This window comes from Rattus norvegicus, chromosome X (assembly GCF_021556685.1).
Source record: "Rattus norvegicus strain SHRSP/BbbUtx chromosome X, alternate assembly SHRSP_T2T, whole genome shotgun sequence".
NCBI classification, from domain to species: domain Eukaryota; kingdom Metazoa; phylum Chordata; class Mammalia; order Rodentia; family Muridae; genus Rattus; species Rattus norvegicus.
The window spans coordinates 18713798-18729091 of NC_141554.1; the positions used below are offsets into that span (position 1 = coordinate 18713798).

General features: G+C 40.6%; 1 protein-coding gene across 1 annotated transcript in view; it reads right to left on the reverse strand.

Moving 5' to 3' along the window:
- Positions 1 to 2774: 2774 nt before the first annotated feature.
- Positions 2775 to 15294, reverse strand: part of Tspan7 (tetraspanin 7) — a 97232-nt gene continuing 84712 nt past the window's right edge. Inside the window, exons 5-8 of the mRNA NM_001398737.1 lie at positions 14015 to 14170; positions 8676 to 8759; positions 4008 to 4083; positions 2775 to 3736 (exon numbers count right to left, since the gene is read on the reverse strand). Coding sequence (NP_001385666.1) covers positions 4015 to 4083; positions 8676 to 8759; positions 14015 to 14170 — 309 coding nt within the window. The 3' untranslated portion in view covers positions 2775 to 3736; positions 4008 to 4014. The remainder of the gene's footprint in view (positions 3737 to 4007; positions 4084 to 8675; positions 8760 to 14014; positions 14171 to 15294) is intronic.

The following is a 15294-nucleotide window of genomic DNA, read 5'->3' on the forward strand; positions in this document are numbered from 1 at the left end:
GATTCTGATTAGCTTTAAATTTCAAACATACATGTTAGGAAATAAATGCTAGCCACTGAAGTGTAAATACATTTATCCTATAAATGTAATGCATAGGTTTGCAGAAACAAATGGGATGACACCACAATTCAAGAGAAGAGAAAGAAAAAGATAAATGATGTTAGAGGAAAGTAAACATGATAGAAATAAAGTCAAGTGTGTCAGTAATAATAGCCCATAACAAGACTTGGTGGTCTACTAAGGCTGCCTCAGACTGATTAAAGATGTGGTCATATGCCAAGTGAGAAGAACATCTGAACAACAAAGGAAAAAAAACCCTAAAAATAGGGGGATAAAGAGCAATTCTTTTGGCAAATACTAGCTAAAAGAAAGTGAACGGGACAATTGTAAATTCAAATAAAGTGAACATGAGAGAGAAACCATTATCAGTGTTAAAAGGGAGCCATCTCACCAAGGAGACATTAAAATTGCACATTTTTAATAGTGTAGCTTAAAAATAAAGCAAACTGTGACAAAATCCGCAATCTTAGTGGGGACCTTTAATACACAGTCACAAAAATGTATTAAACAGATGAACCCTTCATAAGAACATAACTGTGTTAAGATTTATAAACTTTACTATTTGGATGTGGTTACAGGCTTGTCCTAACCTTGCACCCAACAATCTGAGAGTGTATGCACTGTTTGGTAAATGAGAAACAAGCATTATATCCTTTAGGGTGCACAGCAGACCTCAAGAAATAGAAATTATATCTTCCCGCTAGAGCCAAATCTTTGTGTATCAAGGAGAAGAAAATAATTTCATCAGAATCAGCACAGAACAAATAAAAGGTGAAGTTTCATGTAAAATCAATCAGCATTGTGGAATAATGTTCTTGCTAAGAAGAAAGATTTTCTGCTTTTTTGGACTATCTGCATTACTGCCTAACCTCTCTTGAGAATTATAATCAAGAACTCACTGTTCTTGGATATGAAATCCGAAGTGAGGACAGATTTTCCACACATGAACCCAAGAGAGGACTTGTGTCTAGAATATATAAAGAATTACTATAAATCAAATAAAGATGGATGAATTGTAGACAATGCAAAACCACCTAAACACCTGACAAAGAGATATTAAAATTGATAATGGGAGGAAAATAAGTATTCGATACTGTTAGTTACCTGGAAAAGTTCCATTATCCATCCACTGGGTGGATAATATAGAACACTGAGACTACTAAGTGCTAGTGAGAATACACAGGGCTTTGTACTGCTGCTGGGATTGTATACATTATTACATCTACTTCGGGGAAAATAATACGCAGTGCCTTCTAACTTGGAGCATATATCATATGCATATGTGTTTATGGCCATGAAAGGATATCCCAGTAGTGTTCATTCCAGGTCCGTTCATACTATACCAAATCTGAAAACAATGTCATTTCACAGTAATAATAAAGCAGACGGATTGTACCATATTCATAGAGTGGAATCCTTTATGGCAATGAGGATGAGGCAATGGGCATGAAAGAGTCCATGTACATAAATCTATTCGTAGGAAGACAAGACAAATCTTTGACAATAGGCCTACCGAAGAGTGGCCGATCCTTGGTCAGGATGTGGAGTATGGTTGCTAACAGTGAAGAGGAAACATTAGGAGTGCTGACAATGTTTTATGTGCTGGCTTCTACTACGTGTAAGTTTGAGTTGTACATCCAGCAATTTGGTCATTGTTTTATTTCTAAAGATTCAAGGAAGGTATTTAAAGTTGTGTCTTTTCTATTTTACTTAAAGGAGGAACGTATGTTGTATAAAAGTCATACGGAATTGAAATGCAAATACTTTATGAAGTTTTGAAGTAAAACCAATCTCAGTCCAAATGTTTCATATTAGTGAAGACTTAAAAATAAACTTAAAAATTAAATATTGAAAAAGTTTTGAGTGACGCATGTTTCCCAAAACAACTCTCTGTGCTTTTCTAAGAAACTGACCTTCTGGAAAGGGGGCATCTGAATGCTTTGGGAATGTCATTTTGTACATCTTGTATGGTTTACTGCATGTAAACCATTGAGTTCAGACTAAATTATGCACATCCCTGGAAAGTCACTGCTGCCCTAATTCCAGGCTGTTCTACGAAGAAGGGGCCCTTTCAGATCCACTGCTTTGGTAACTGGTATTTCTCTTTTTGACGGCTCATCAAATCAATGATTGGTGCCCACTGTGGTGGCACATGCCAGTAGAGGTTGCTGATAAAACAATGACTGTAGATAATCCATCCTTCTGTGTCTATTGTTAAAAGTGACATTTCCATTAAACGTAAGAATCTCCTACTTTAATACAGACTAGGACACCGGGCCATTGAGTTGTTCTTTAGATCATTTATATTCAATCTGAACCAGAGAAAAAAGGAAAGAAGGGAAACTATATGTTCATAGAAATGATGAAAGAAATAAGATACTCATCTCATTTTAAAATTAAATTGAGACTTAAAAAACTCCGCGGATACCTTTGTATTTCTTTCATGAATGTCAGAGGCACAGTGTACCATGAAGGTTCTAACTCTGCAGCCAACAGTCTATCTTGTTCATGACAAGTGATTCAAGCTTCCGAAATATCCATGATTTAAAAAAAAATACCCAATTGTCCAGCACTTGGGTTAGGTAGGAATACATGTAGACGGCTGCATCCATATATAAGATGGAGCTGTCCCCCAAACCCTGGAGAGCCAGATAGAATGGGAACATGTGCTCGAAGATTGTCATCACAATCAAAGAAGAGAACCACAACACAGCTATTTGTAATTGCTCTATTTATTAATACGTGTATCACAAATGTTCACAATATCAATGCATTCTTGTTGGCATGCTAGACAGAGGCATTATTTTTAAGATCTTTTAAAAATATGTTGACCTTTGTTTCCCTTCCACACTCACTTTTAAATTGATCTGATGAGGTCCTCAAAGTCTATAATGTCAATGCAAGAAAGAAAATAACATACGGAAAGAAAAGGCAAAATAATAGAAATTAGTTGGGGCAAATCAAAAGTAGCGTCTTTGCCTTCCAGGGAAGTAACAACACAACCTTGTAACAGGATCTCTCCACACCCACCTCTTGGAACAATGAGCAAGGCAGCAGCTAATACTTAGCACTTTCTGCCATGCACGCCACATGCTGTTTTCTCCTCATGAATCCCTCCCACTGTGTCTCCTCTAATGTGCTAGACAGCCTAAAGAAGGTAGGAAAGAATCCCAGGAAAGGGAAAAGCAAACCAAATCAGATTAAGCCAGAAAGAAAAGATAATTACCATCTGCATTATCTACAGAAAAGTGTGTGGCATTCTTGGACCACAGCGAGGGGCTGACTGAAGCCTCCCCTACTACATGCAAGGCCACAGGGGCCAGTGAGGATGTGATAACCAGTCACCTACAGTTGGACCAAGTACATGTGAGGGAGCTGGCACTTCACAGGGCCTTAGGGCGGGGTTCACTATGACTAGCTGCAGGGGGGCTGGCTACACTGTGTGGCACAACAGGGCTTCACAAGATGGACACTACGAATGACGTGGGCTGAAAGGTAGGTAGGAGCATCGACTGGGGAGGAGTGTCAGTTGCACATGGGGGAGGGTTGTGGAGAGCGGGTGGTGGGAGCAGGGCAGGGGTAGTATGTACTGTGCTCTAACGTTCTTTGGAAGTCTTTCAGATTGCGGCAGTTCCTTTTTTAAAAACAGGCCTCTTATTCCAGAATTCTTGAAAGACTAAGAGAAAAGAGAAAGAGAAAGAGAAGTCACGTGAGGTGAGGAATTCCACATCCCTAACAGCCTGCCCCAAAAGGTGCAAGGTAAAGCGCGAGTGTTCCCACGTTTTCCCAGTGGTATCCATGTGACCTCCTCCCCGGCCTATGAATATGAGGTTTCTACATGTGGACACCACCACCAGGCAGTTCAGTGGCTGGGCTGCCCACTTCAAGGGGAGTGTGGGCAATAAAGGGGAAAATTCCCAGATCCAACCCTTCCCACTCATACTCACCTTCTCTTTACACCATCTCGTACTGATTGGCAGTGATGAACCGGGACAGACAGCAGGCCAGCAGCATGCCAATCAACTGTTATCAAGGAGAACAAGTGAGAAAGAAGAATCTCAAGTCACAAAGCCATCCCCTGTTTCCAACTGTAGACATACTTGAAATTAAGTCTGGATACATAGCAACTGCATCTATCTAGCAACACAAAGAGTTGTCCCGATGTAAGTGTATACCCAGACATGACTTTTAGTAAATCAAAATTTTCTTATTCAGAAAGGGCTGAAGGTCAGGGCTGAAGAACAAATCAGATTTGAATTATAGGATTAAAGTTTGAGGTAGTCTAAGGACTGGTATGGGATCAATAGGCAGTTCTGAAATTGGCTACAAGTCCAGAAGTAGATCACCCTGGCCACTTCAGAACAACTTCCAATACCAACATTTATTAAAATATGACCACACTGTGAGATTAATGTAAGAAGTAATTAAATGACATAAATTTTTGTGTGATATTAACTGGAAGGCTAATATGCTTTGAATTATTTGGAAAGCTAAATATATTTGGCAGATTTTTCAACACAGTATGATATTCTGGTTATCCTTGGCTGACAGAATACTGGTTCTTTCCTTGAGACAAGAATAGAGACATTATTCTTGACTGGGTCCATTTGCCAGTAAGATAATGAAGTCACCACGTGTAAGAGGTGGGTGGGGACAGGGGAGTGAAAAAGCAGCTTTAAATTCAATCATGTAGCTATCACTGGCCTACATAGGCTCACACACGTTCAGGGACCACTTCCAATTTTTCAGGGGACACACAGAAACCCCTCCCAGTTTGCCCCACCACTTCCATAGAGCACCCTGGTTCCTACCCTTCTTTGGGCCTTGGATTAGCCTGTGGCACAGGTGACTCTATGAGAAATGAATCTGACAGTATGAAGATACCCTTAGTCACATCACATCTTTCTTCATTCATTAGTAACCAGTAGTTTTATAAACCTAGAGGATCAGCATTCTTTGGAGAGATGCTCCATGGTAAACTGGAGTCCAGAGGCCATTTTCCTTTGGTTAATGGTGCCTTTAAGAAACTGGCTATGCTTTGTTGTTTTTTTAGATAGTAGGGATCTCTAAAGAGAGTCTGGGGCAGGGCAATAGTACCCACATCACCTGTGATTTTATCAGAAATGAGTGTTTTCAGGTCCCCCCACTGACCTGTGAACCAGCCACCGAGGTACAGTTCAGCAAATGGGGTTTCCATAAGTCACAGAGGGGAGAATCACTTTGCAGTCTACCTCATCGCCCTCATCTGATAGGTGAGAGACTTGTGGCTCTTCGTGTGTGCTCTGTTGCTCAGGAATACCTGCACTGTATTCACCTGCCTCTTAGCTGACCTTGCAGGCTCCGGTCCTGTCTCTGTTAAAAACCTTAAACCATGCTGTGAAATGTGCACACAATAACCTCAGTCAGGTATAAAGCATCCATTACCTTATTAGAACCTATTGAAGCTGTGGCCTCTGTCACTCCATGCCACAAAGTACACATTGTCATACACTTACTGCAGAGTGGCCGAAGGTATCATGGCTGTAACATTCAGATTATGTTGCCCACTGAGAACCAAAATTCCTCCAGGAGTGCAAGAACCTTTAAACTTATAGCATGCCCATTCTAAGGGACTGTAATTTTCCAAGATCAGCAAATTCTAGAATATATTTCACAGTGTCAAAAATTGTATTCCACTAATAAATAAATAAAAACCCTGAGTGTATGTAACAAACTCAGGCATAATAACATACTGATTGTTTTTACTACAATTCTTTGTAATATTTTAATTTCAACTTTCCACATAAGAAAATGTGTTTAATAGGTTCAACTATCTTCCTCAAACTAAACACGTAATCTTTCCAAAATTTATGGTGCATCCATGTTCGTATTTGAGAACAGTCCTAACTTGTTCTGCCCTGTATACAGAAAAGGGAGACGAGGCACTTTAAGGTTCTACTATAGAATTACTGGCACAGAATCAATCATCCCATCTGATTCTGGGACCTAAGGAAGGTCATGGAAGGAGGTGGGAGATCAAGAGATGGATTTGTAGGAATGGGCTCTGTATTTTCTTTGGTAAATATCTTTTGTCTTTGAATTAAGAGACTTAACCTCTTTCCTAACAAAGAAAGAAGAAGAGTGAGAAGGAGAGAGAGAGAAGGAGACATGGAAAGATAGAGAATCAAGAATGCACATCTAGCAACTTGCCCTTGCTCTTTCCCACCCATTCTCTTGCCCTTATCCCCTCTCTTCCGGCCCAAGCTCCCTCTTGAAGATGGCACCTATCAAAATCATAGGGTGAAACAGGTGTGGTGGCTCAGGTAGGAGGGATGCCTCAAATTGAGTTTAGCCTGGACTATACGGATTATACAGGGAGTTACCAGAGAGTCTGTGATCAACAGTGAGATCGTCTCTTCCCAAGGAAAAGGAAAGAAACATCTCAGCAATGCACTCTTGAGTCAATGAAGAAAACTGGATTCAGAAGAGTTTGCCCTGCACTTTATACCACCTTCACTATCTGATTCAATAGGTGGGCAGAATGCCAGTCTCTCACAACAGTGTGAGGGGAGAGGGCAAGAAGCTGAGGAAAAGTGAAAGGGAGAAAGGGACACTGAGAGGGAAGAAAAGAAGAGAGAAGCAGGGAGGATGGCCTTCACTTAGTAGAGCCTGTTACATTATAGGAGAGCCAAGGCATATCTCCTTCCTTTATATCAACCAGCATCCATGAGGTTCGGCTCTAAAATATCTGACTGAATTTTGTAAAAACAACAATAACAACAACATAAAACAAAAAACAAAACCAAAAAAGCCAACCAACCGACCAACCAAACAATAAAACCTCAAGCTCTTCCTACCCTCTCACATACCTACCCATGACCATATGGGCATATTCTTAGGTGAGAAGCTTCATCTATGAGATCTCAGGCCCGCTGAGGTATTCTCCTCATGTATTGTGTCAGCAGTGTGTCACTTTATTTCTCTAGGAAAGTCATGAAGGAAGACTTCAGGGATGTGTGTGTATGTCTGTCTGTCTCTCTCTGTCTCTGTCTCTCTGTCTCTCTCTCTCTCTCTCTCTCTCTCTCTCTCTCTCTCTCTCTCTGTTTGTGTGTGTGTGTGTACATACCCAAGTGCCAACCATACTGCTGAGGAACCTATGTGCTCAAGGCTGTCATGTGTATCCTATACATTTGCATGAGTCACAAAGGTGTGGGATCTGCAAAATTGTCCCTAGGCCATTACAGAGATGTTGCCAAGTATTATTACTGAAGTGTTGCAGCAATTGAGAGAAAGTTGAGGGCAGTAACTGCCTTTCGAATGTCTCTGGAGACTAAGGTAATTGTACTGTCTGTGACCCGATTAGGGTTTGTCTGTGTTGGCTTGCGGGGGGTCTAATTCAGTCAATGATGGAGAAAGCGATGAAGTCTGTTTAAGGAGGATTTCGAAACTGAAACACAAGAGACACTCACAGTGACTGACTTCACATGCTCTTCGGAGATGACATGTCACACAAGTTTTGGTAACTACACAGAAGAAAAGCACTTCACCATCTCTAACACTAAACCCTGCTTGATAGAGACACACAATATCAAGTTAAGGATCTATTCTCTGATCTAAGCAAGGGCCACATAAGTAATAACCTACTAAACTACAAAGTTATAATTTAGGTACTTTTCTTTGAAGTTCATGTTTCAATAAAAACACCCCAGGAACAAGCTGGAATAAAGCAAACCTACATTTGTATTGGTGAGCAGAGCACCCGATGGGGAAAGACACACTTAGACTTTGAGATGGCTTCTATAGAAATAGAATTTTGGAGCCATTAGGCTTTCTATGAAAAATCTGTCAGTATGAAAAAAATCTGACTTAAACCTAAAATATTTATTAAGCTGCTAAGTATACATGTCAGTTCTTATACTCATAAACTAGTATAACAAGGATGCATCATTGTTCCACAGGTTAGGAGGATCTATAAAACAGGACATTAGCGGCTATAGGCAGGCTAAATTTTAGATTTAGTTTAAATGTGATGCGTTCCATCCTTTAATACACTTAGCTTACTTAATTGGTATAATTATATCTCCCAATGGTTTGTAAAAGGTTTATGGAGATAAAGAGATGGACAGTTTAATACACAAGAATTAAGGTTCCTCTTCAGAAGCAGGATATTGAAATCCAAAGATTAAAGTAATGTTCACAAGATGAAGATTGTTGTTATACATAATCCAAAGAAACTAAGAAAGAACAAAAAAGAGAAAGAGAGAGACAGGTCAACCAGGAAAGAGCCTCCCTCAAATCTGGATCATCCAGTTGATGTTTAGAGTTGTTTAAGTTAAAATAAAGCCAGCACCTTCTTCGGTTACCCCCCATTTGACCTGTGAAGAAATGAGTTGTTTTACTGAAGGTAGTCATTAGTTGAACTGTAACTGATACTCCCTTGACAGAAAAACTTCATTTAAGTTGAAAAAGAAAAATCAATAAACAGATGACCTAAAGCCTAATGAGCAAGGATCTCTGACCTCATCTATCAACCTTCCCCAGAGTACTGAAAGATAGGCTGGAAACCGGAGGCCAGGGAGGCAAACCAGAGTGGGATGCTAGACGCGAGGCTACACTAGGCATAATCATTTGAGTACCTGGGAGAATGCGATTCCAAATGCCACTCCAGCAATGATCCCCATGTTAGTCTCCATAAAACTGGTCACCAGATCATAACAGCCCTAAAAAGAAAATATTGGTAAGTCAAACCAACCAACCAAGCAAGCAACCATCAAACCAAAGAATTCAAACATACAAAAATGTATAGAGGATAGTACAATGAGCCCACACAGGACAATTTTCCTAATATTATAATTAATATATATTTCCCCAAGATTATAATTAATATATTAATTAATGCTAAAATTAAAATGTTGTTGAGGTAGACTTTATTTTATCAACCTATTCCAGAGAGGAAACTCCTACTTCTTTTGTATCCCCCCACTACACAAAAATAGGCAAAAGCTGACTGTTACTAGTAAATCCCTTACTTTTAGATCAAACAGCAGGACTACAAGTGTGATTGTGTGCATGTGTACATGCATGTGCATGTGTGTGTTTAAATGTACATTTATATGGAACTAACCAAATCAACCTATTTCTGAGTTGACTTATTCAGCTAAGAATAAATGGCCTTTTCCAGTAAAGAACTCCAACTTGAATATACAAATTATGCAAAAATGAAGATATTTAATAAACAGAATCAAAGTAATCCTTGTTTATCTGGACTGTCACTCTAAGTCATAATAACATTCAAACAACTACTCCCACTGTCTTTCATTTTTAAATTCCAATTTTGTTTAACAAAGTTCATAGTGTATGAAAAGTCTGCTAATACACTTGGCTCTAAATCATCTTCATCTTCAAAGTATCTTTACAGAGAGAGGGCGCATAAATTTGGAGCAGTGCTATAACATGGCTTCAGTGCAATTTACGAACCATATGCCTTCCTATCTCATGTAAATATGAAGGTAAGTGCATGCTGGATCATGGGTCACTTGTAGGATTTGGTTCTTCCAGTAGAAGCTTGCCTAGCTCACTGTTACTAAGGACACGATACGTCACAACAGTTTCCAAAAGGTAGCAGGAGAGAAACACGTGGGTTAGGAAGGTTTCAATAAGCAGGAAGACAAGCAGCCACTCGAACACTTTCCCACATGGTGTTTCTCTAAGCTGGCCATCATCACAGCCCTTTGCCCATAGTGATGGCCAAGTGGGAGAATGGGCTTCAAATCCTCAGCATTACATGGACACAACATAAAAACACAAGCCTGATAATCCCAACAGAGAGGAGCCACAGGGGCCATTTTCTCATTCTGTAAACTAGTTGGCAGACATGTTAATGCTGGCCCTCATCGTGTTTTCTGCACTCAAGCCAAGTATGTGTTTCTAAAAGTATGAGTGCTACTGTTTTACGGGGAGGAGTTTTGTTTGTGTTTCTCCCATGAGAGGCCCGGAACACAGGGTTTTCCACATACTAGGGAAGCTCTCTATCACCGAGCCACATCTCAGTGCCATTTTTGGACATTTTAAGAGTAACTTTATTTTTGATATGTTCATGTCAATCAGGAGGAGAAATCACAAACACAAGTAACTGCCTGGCATGAGTACAACTGTGGCAGAAATAGTTCTCCCTGTTACAGCGTGTAGTTCTTGAATGGCTAGCACAGAACTTGTGAGAAAGACCAAACTGCAGGTTCTATCCGAGACTTGCAGAACCAGCATCTGCCACGTGCTTGGGATATTCCTTTTTGATTTTTTTTTGGTGAATTTGAGTGCATTTTAACAATCTCTCCAGGTATTTCATATGTCCTTTAAGGCTCGAGAAGTATTCTTTTGTAAAACATAGTTATCTAGATCTACTACAAATAAGAAAAGAAACTAATACATCCTATCAGTAATAGAGTAAACCAAAATGAGAAGAGGAGAATGATTTAAAAAAATGTTTTCCATCCTTGAATTTATTTTCTCTATTATTCATCAGTCAGCCCTAAAGCCTACTCTCCAAGTTTCTGCACAACTCTGTAGATACAAGAATTGCTTTGGTACTACAACTACAGGTCATGTTTGCATTCACCCTTAAGTCATGCACTAAAGCATGATCTTATCTACCCACAACCTTCTCTCTCAATTTCCTAATATGAAAGCCTGGTTGTCAAGCATGAGATAAATCTACAGTTCTGCTAGGTCTCCTAGGAAACACTGAGAAACAGAGCGGCTAATTTCCTCACCCTTTTGGTGTGTCTAAATCTCCAGTCACCAGTGGGAAAGTGTCTGCAAGTGGCAGCCTTTAACTATTTGGAGGAGAAGGCAAGTCCCAGAAAGGTTCCGAAGGCATCACTGTCACTGCCAAGCAGGGCCAGTCCTTCTTCTGTTCTTAGAAACTGGACAAGAAATTCCTAGGGTAGGGGCTCAGCCAGTGCAATCAGCTAAATGAACCTGCAGCCACTTCATCATCTCCCCAGCAAAAGAAAAATAAAGCCTGCACCCTAAACCAAGCAATCAATCCCCTGTTCACACCTCCTCCTGCCTGCACTCCACCCCAAATCTGTATAATGTAGGTTCCATGGGTCACTGAGTAAAAGTCAAACTTCATCTTTCTGTATTATCACAGGGTAGGGTTCAAAATACATGATCACAACACATTAATGTGTACGTGTGGGCGCCTGTATGTGGGTTTTTTTTTTAATCTCTATTAACTTGAGTATTTCTTATTTACATTTCGATTATTATTCCCCTTCCTGGTTTCCGGGCCAACATCCCCCTAACCCCTCCCCCTCCCCTTCTATATGGGCTTCCCCTCCCCATCCTCCCCCCATTACCACCCTCCCCCCAACAATCCCGTTCACTGGGGGTTCAGTCTTAGCAGGACCCATGGCTTCCCCTTCCACTGGTGCCCTTACTAGGATATTCATTGCTACCTATGAGGTCAGAGTCCAGGGTCAGTCCATGTATAGTCTTTAGGTAGTGGCTTAGTCCCTGGAAGCTCTGGTTGCTTGGCATTGTTGTTCATATGGGGTCTCGAGCCCCTTCAAGCTCTTCCAGTTCTTTCTCTGATTCCTTCAACGGGGGGTCCTATTCTCAGTTCAGTGGTTTGCTGCTGGCCTTTGCCTATGTATTTGCTGTATTCTGGCTGTGTCTCTCAGGAGAGAGCTACATCCGGTTCCTGTCAGCCTGCACTTCTTTGCTTCATCCACCTTGTCTAATTGGGTGGCTGTATATGTATGGGCCACATGTGGGGCAGGCTCTGAATGGGTGTTCCTTCTGCCTCTGTTCTAAACTTTGTCTCCCTGTTCCCTCCCAAGGGTATTCTTGTTCCCCTTTTAAAGAAGGAGTGAAGCATTCGCATTTTGGTCATCCTTCTTGAGTTTCATGTGTTCTGTGCATCTAGGGTAATTCGAGCATTTGGGCTAATAGCCACTTATCAATGAGTGCATACCATGTGTGTTTTTCTGTGATTGGGTTACCTCACTCAGGATGATATTTTCCAGTTCCATCCATTTGCCTACGAATTTCATAAAGGCATTGTTTTTGATAGCTGAGTAATATTCCATTGTGTAGATGTACCACATTTTCTGTATCCATTCCTCTGTTGAAGGGCATCTGGATTCTTTCCAGCTTCTGACTACTATAAATAAGGCTTCTATGAACATAGTGGAGCACGTGTCTTTGTTATATGTTGGGGCATCTTTTGGGTATATGCCTAAGAGAGGCATAGCTGGGTCCTCAGGTAGATCAATGTATGTGGGTTTTTACATGAGCTTGTGCCCGTGGAGCCCAGAAGACGGTATCAGGTTCCCTGGCCCTGGAGTTATAGGCAGACCTGAGCCTGCCAGCCTCAGTGCCGGGAACTGAATTCCTGAATTCTCTTAAGCTCTGAGCCATCTCTGTGGCCCCCACACTTTTTTTCAGATGCTGACAGAAGCTATTTCCTCTGAGGACCTGTTGCATCCTTTCTAGAAACATTGCTGAGGTCATGTTTGCATCAAATTAATACTTATAGGGTCTGTAGTGTGTGCCTGACATTATGCTTCAGATAACTTATTTCACTCATTCCTCATATTAATTGTTAAATTTATTTATTTTTATGTATATGTGCAATCTGTCTTCAGACATACCAGAAGAGGGAACCTAATACCATTATAGATGATTGTGAGCCACCATGTGGGTGCTGCGAACTGAACCTTTAGAAAGAGTAATCAGTGTTCTTAATCCTTGAGCCATCTCTCTAGCTCCTCTTATATTAATTCTAAAAATTAAGAATTATTATTATCTACATTTTACCTATGAGAAAAGCAAACCCTGAGAAAGGTTAAGTAACTTCAACAAGATCCTATAATCAACACATGCCTGATTCAGAACTGTCTCTAGTCTCTGAATTCAGATTTCTGGGTCCTTAAATTTCCCAAAACAGAATGTTTATATTTAACAAAACTTGGATGGGTGTTGCTTTTACCAGCCCCATGAACCAAAGCACTCACTGTTACAGATCCCAATATAAAATGGGTAAAATAAAGAAATGATCTCATAATATTCTAATCTTGAGAGAACAGCTATCATCTCTTTATTAAGCGCATGGCCCATATAACACAGAACTGGGGAGATATTAGAAGAAGAGTAGAGAAGAGAAGAGAAGAGAACAGAACAGAATTAAAGACAATCTCAATAGTATATTCTGTTCCTTTGTTTCTCAAATCATAGTTTATATAGGGCATTTCTTTAAATGTTTAAGAATGTTGATAGCATCCATGCACAGCTGTAACACACAGCTGTAACATGTCTTTATTGTATTCTCTGTAAAATGTAATACAGAATTGATTTCCCTTCTCTCTGACTACTGGAAGTTCGTTCTCCCTTTCTCCTTATGAGCTGATGTCTATATCTCCTTCCACCATCATTTTTTCTGCTCCCCTTTTTGGCAATCTGGATTTTGACAGTGAGTTGAATTGCAGTTGTTCATTTCTTTTCCTACCCCAGTGAACTCCCCAAAATAAAGGCCACACTCCTAGCAGAAGCAGATGCTGTCTGTCAACTCTACTCCCTTCTTCCTACCAAAGACTGGCACCCAGCTGTGAATAATTTCATGTTTCAATGGTATATTAAGTAGAAGAAAGGCGCCTAGAAAGAAAAAAAGAAAACATTCTCTGTCTGACACAGGCATCGAGGTTAACAGGAACCATTTGCTAAACCTACATAGCTGTGCCTGGTGGAGGCTTGCTGTGGGAGAGCCACAAGAGACCAATTGGAGGCAGAGCTTCCTCTTTCAGAAGTGAGCAGCCTCAAGGGCTTCTCCTAGGCGAGCAAACACCACAAAGAAAGCTCAACTCCCTCTGAGACTACCTTCTCTAATCTATTTGTCTTAATTTCACAAAAGTAACAAAATCTTCCTGAACACACATCACCTGCCTGTCCCATTAGGGCTGGGAGGAAGATGTACCTTTTGGTTAACTTTGGTGGCAGCCACAGTCAGATTGTGCAGATCCAGCGGATTACAATCAGTTTCGTTCATGCAGCAACTGGGGGGGATACCATGTTCCAGGAAGTAGGGGCTGCTGCTCCAGTTGGTGTAGTTCTGCACGCCACAGCAGCTCAGCTGTTAACAAGAAAATAAAAGAATGCAAGAGTGGTTGAGCAAATGCTGTGACCCCTACCCCTGAAGCTTCTATGAGAAAAGAATCAAGCTGGGCAGTGGTAGCACACCCCTTTAACCCCAGAACTCAGAAGGCAGAGGTGGGAAGATAGTCAGGGATACAGAGAGAGCAAGAGGGAACACAAAACATCAGCCAGGCTCCCAATATAGCATATATACCTTTGGTGTGGAATAATCAACCTAAGATGTACTATCAATCATCTTTGGTGCCCATTTGAACTCTGAGAAGAAAACTGAGGCTACATTAAGCTGTCTTTCTTATGACCTCCCCAAGTAGAGTAATATGTCTCTGACCTTGCTAAACATCACAATCATGTAAGAGTGCTTGGAAACATGCAGATGTAACATTAATTACACCCAGAATACTGATAGACCATTAATGGTTTCTAAAAGTTCTCCACTGGACCTATGATAGTAAGTAAAGAAATAGCTTAGAGAAAATGATTTCAATGTGGGGTGGAAAGCTGATATTGGTAAACTACAGCCTACTACCTGCCTCATTTATTAAAGGTGTTCTTAGTAAAGAACTAGTCATGCCATATGTTTTTGTATTGCCTATTGCCCATGGCTCCTTTTGTGCTATAGTGGCACAGTTGGTTGCAACACAGAGTATAAGACCCTCCCCATAGCCTAAAATATTATCGATATCCCCCCTTTATAAAAAGTTTTCTGATATTTCACATAGAGAATATGAAAGCAAATGAGACAAAAAGTTCTGTTTGGTAAAACCTGAGTGAAAGGAAAAAGTTTTAAATTGCCACCTAGACAAAAGTTGAAACCAAAAGCGGGCCCTGGAACTGCCTGTTCCAGAAACTAGCTGATCACAGAAAGAGTAATTGCACCAGCTGGTTCAGCCACTTTGTTCCAGAAACAAGCTAACCGTAATAGCAGCTGACCATAATAGCAGCTGACCATAGCAGCAGGAACTGGTTAACCATAAAGTTAGATTAAAATCTTAAAGAACAATCACGAGAAACATGAGGTTCTTCCTTGTGATTCGGTATGGTTTTTCCTTTAAATACCCCTTCTCCCAACCGTTCCAGGTCGAGCTCCTCTACCCCTGCGTG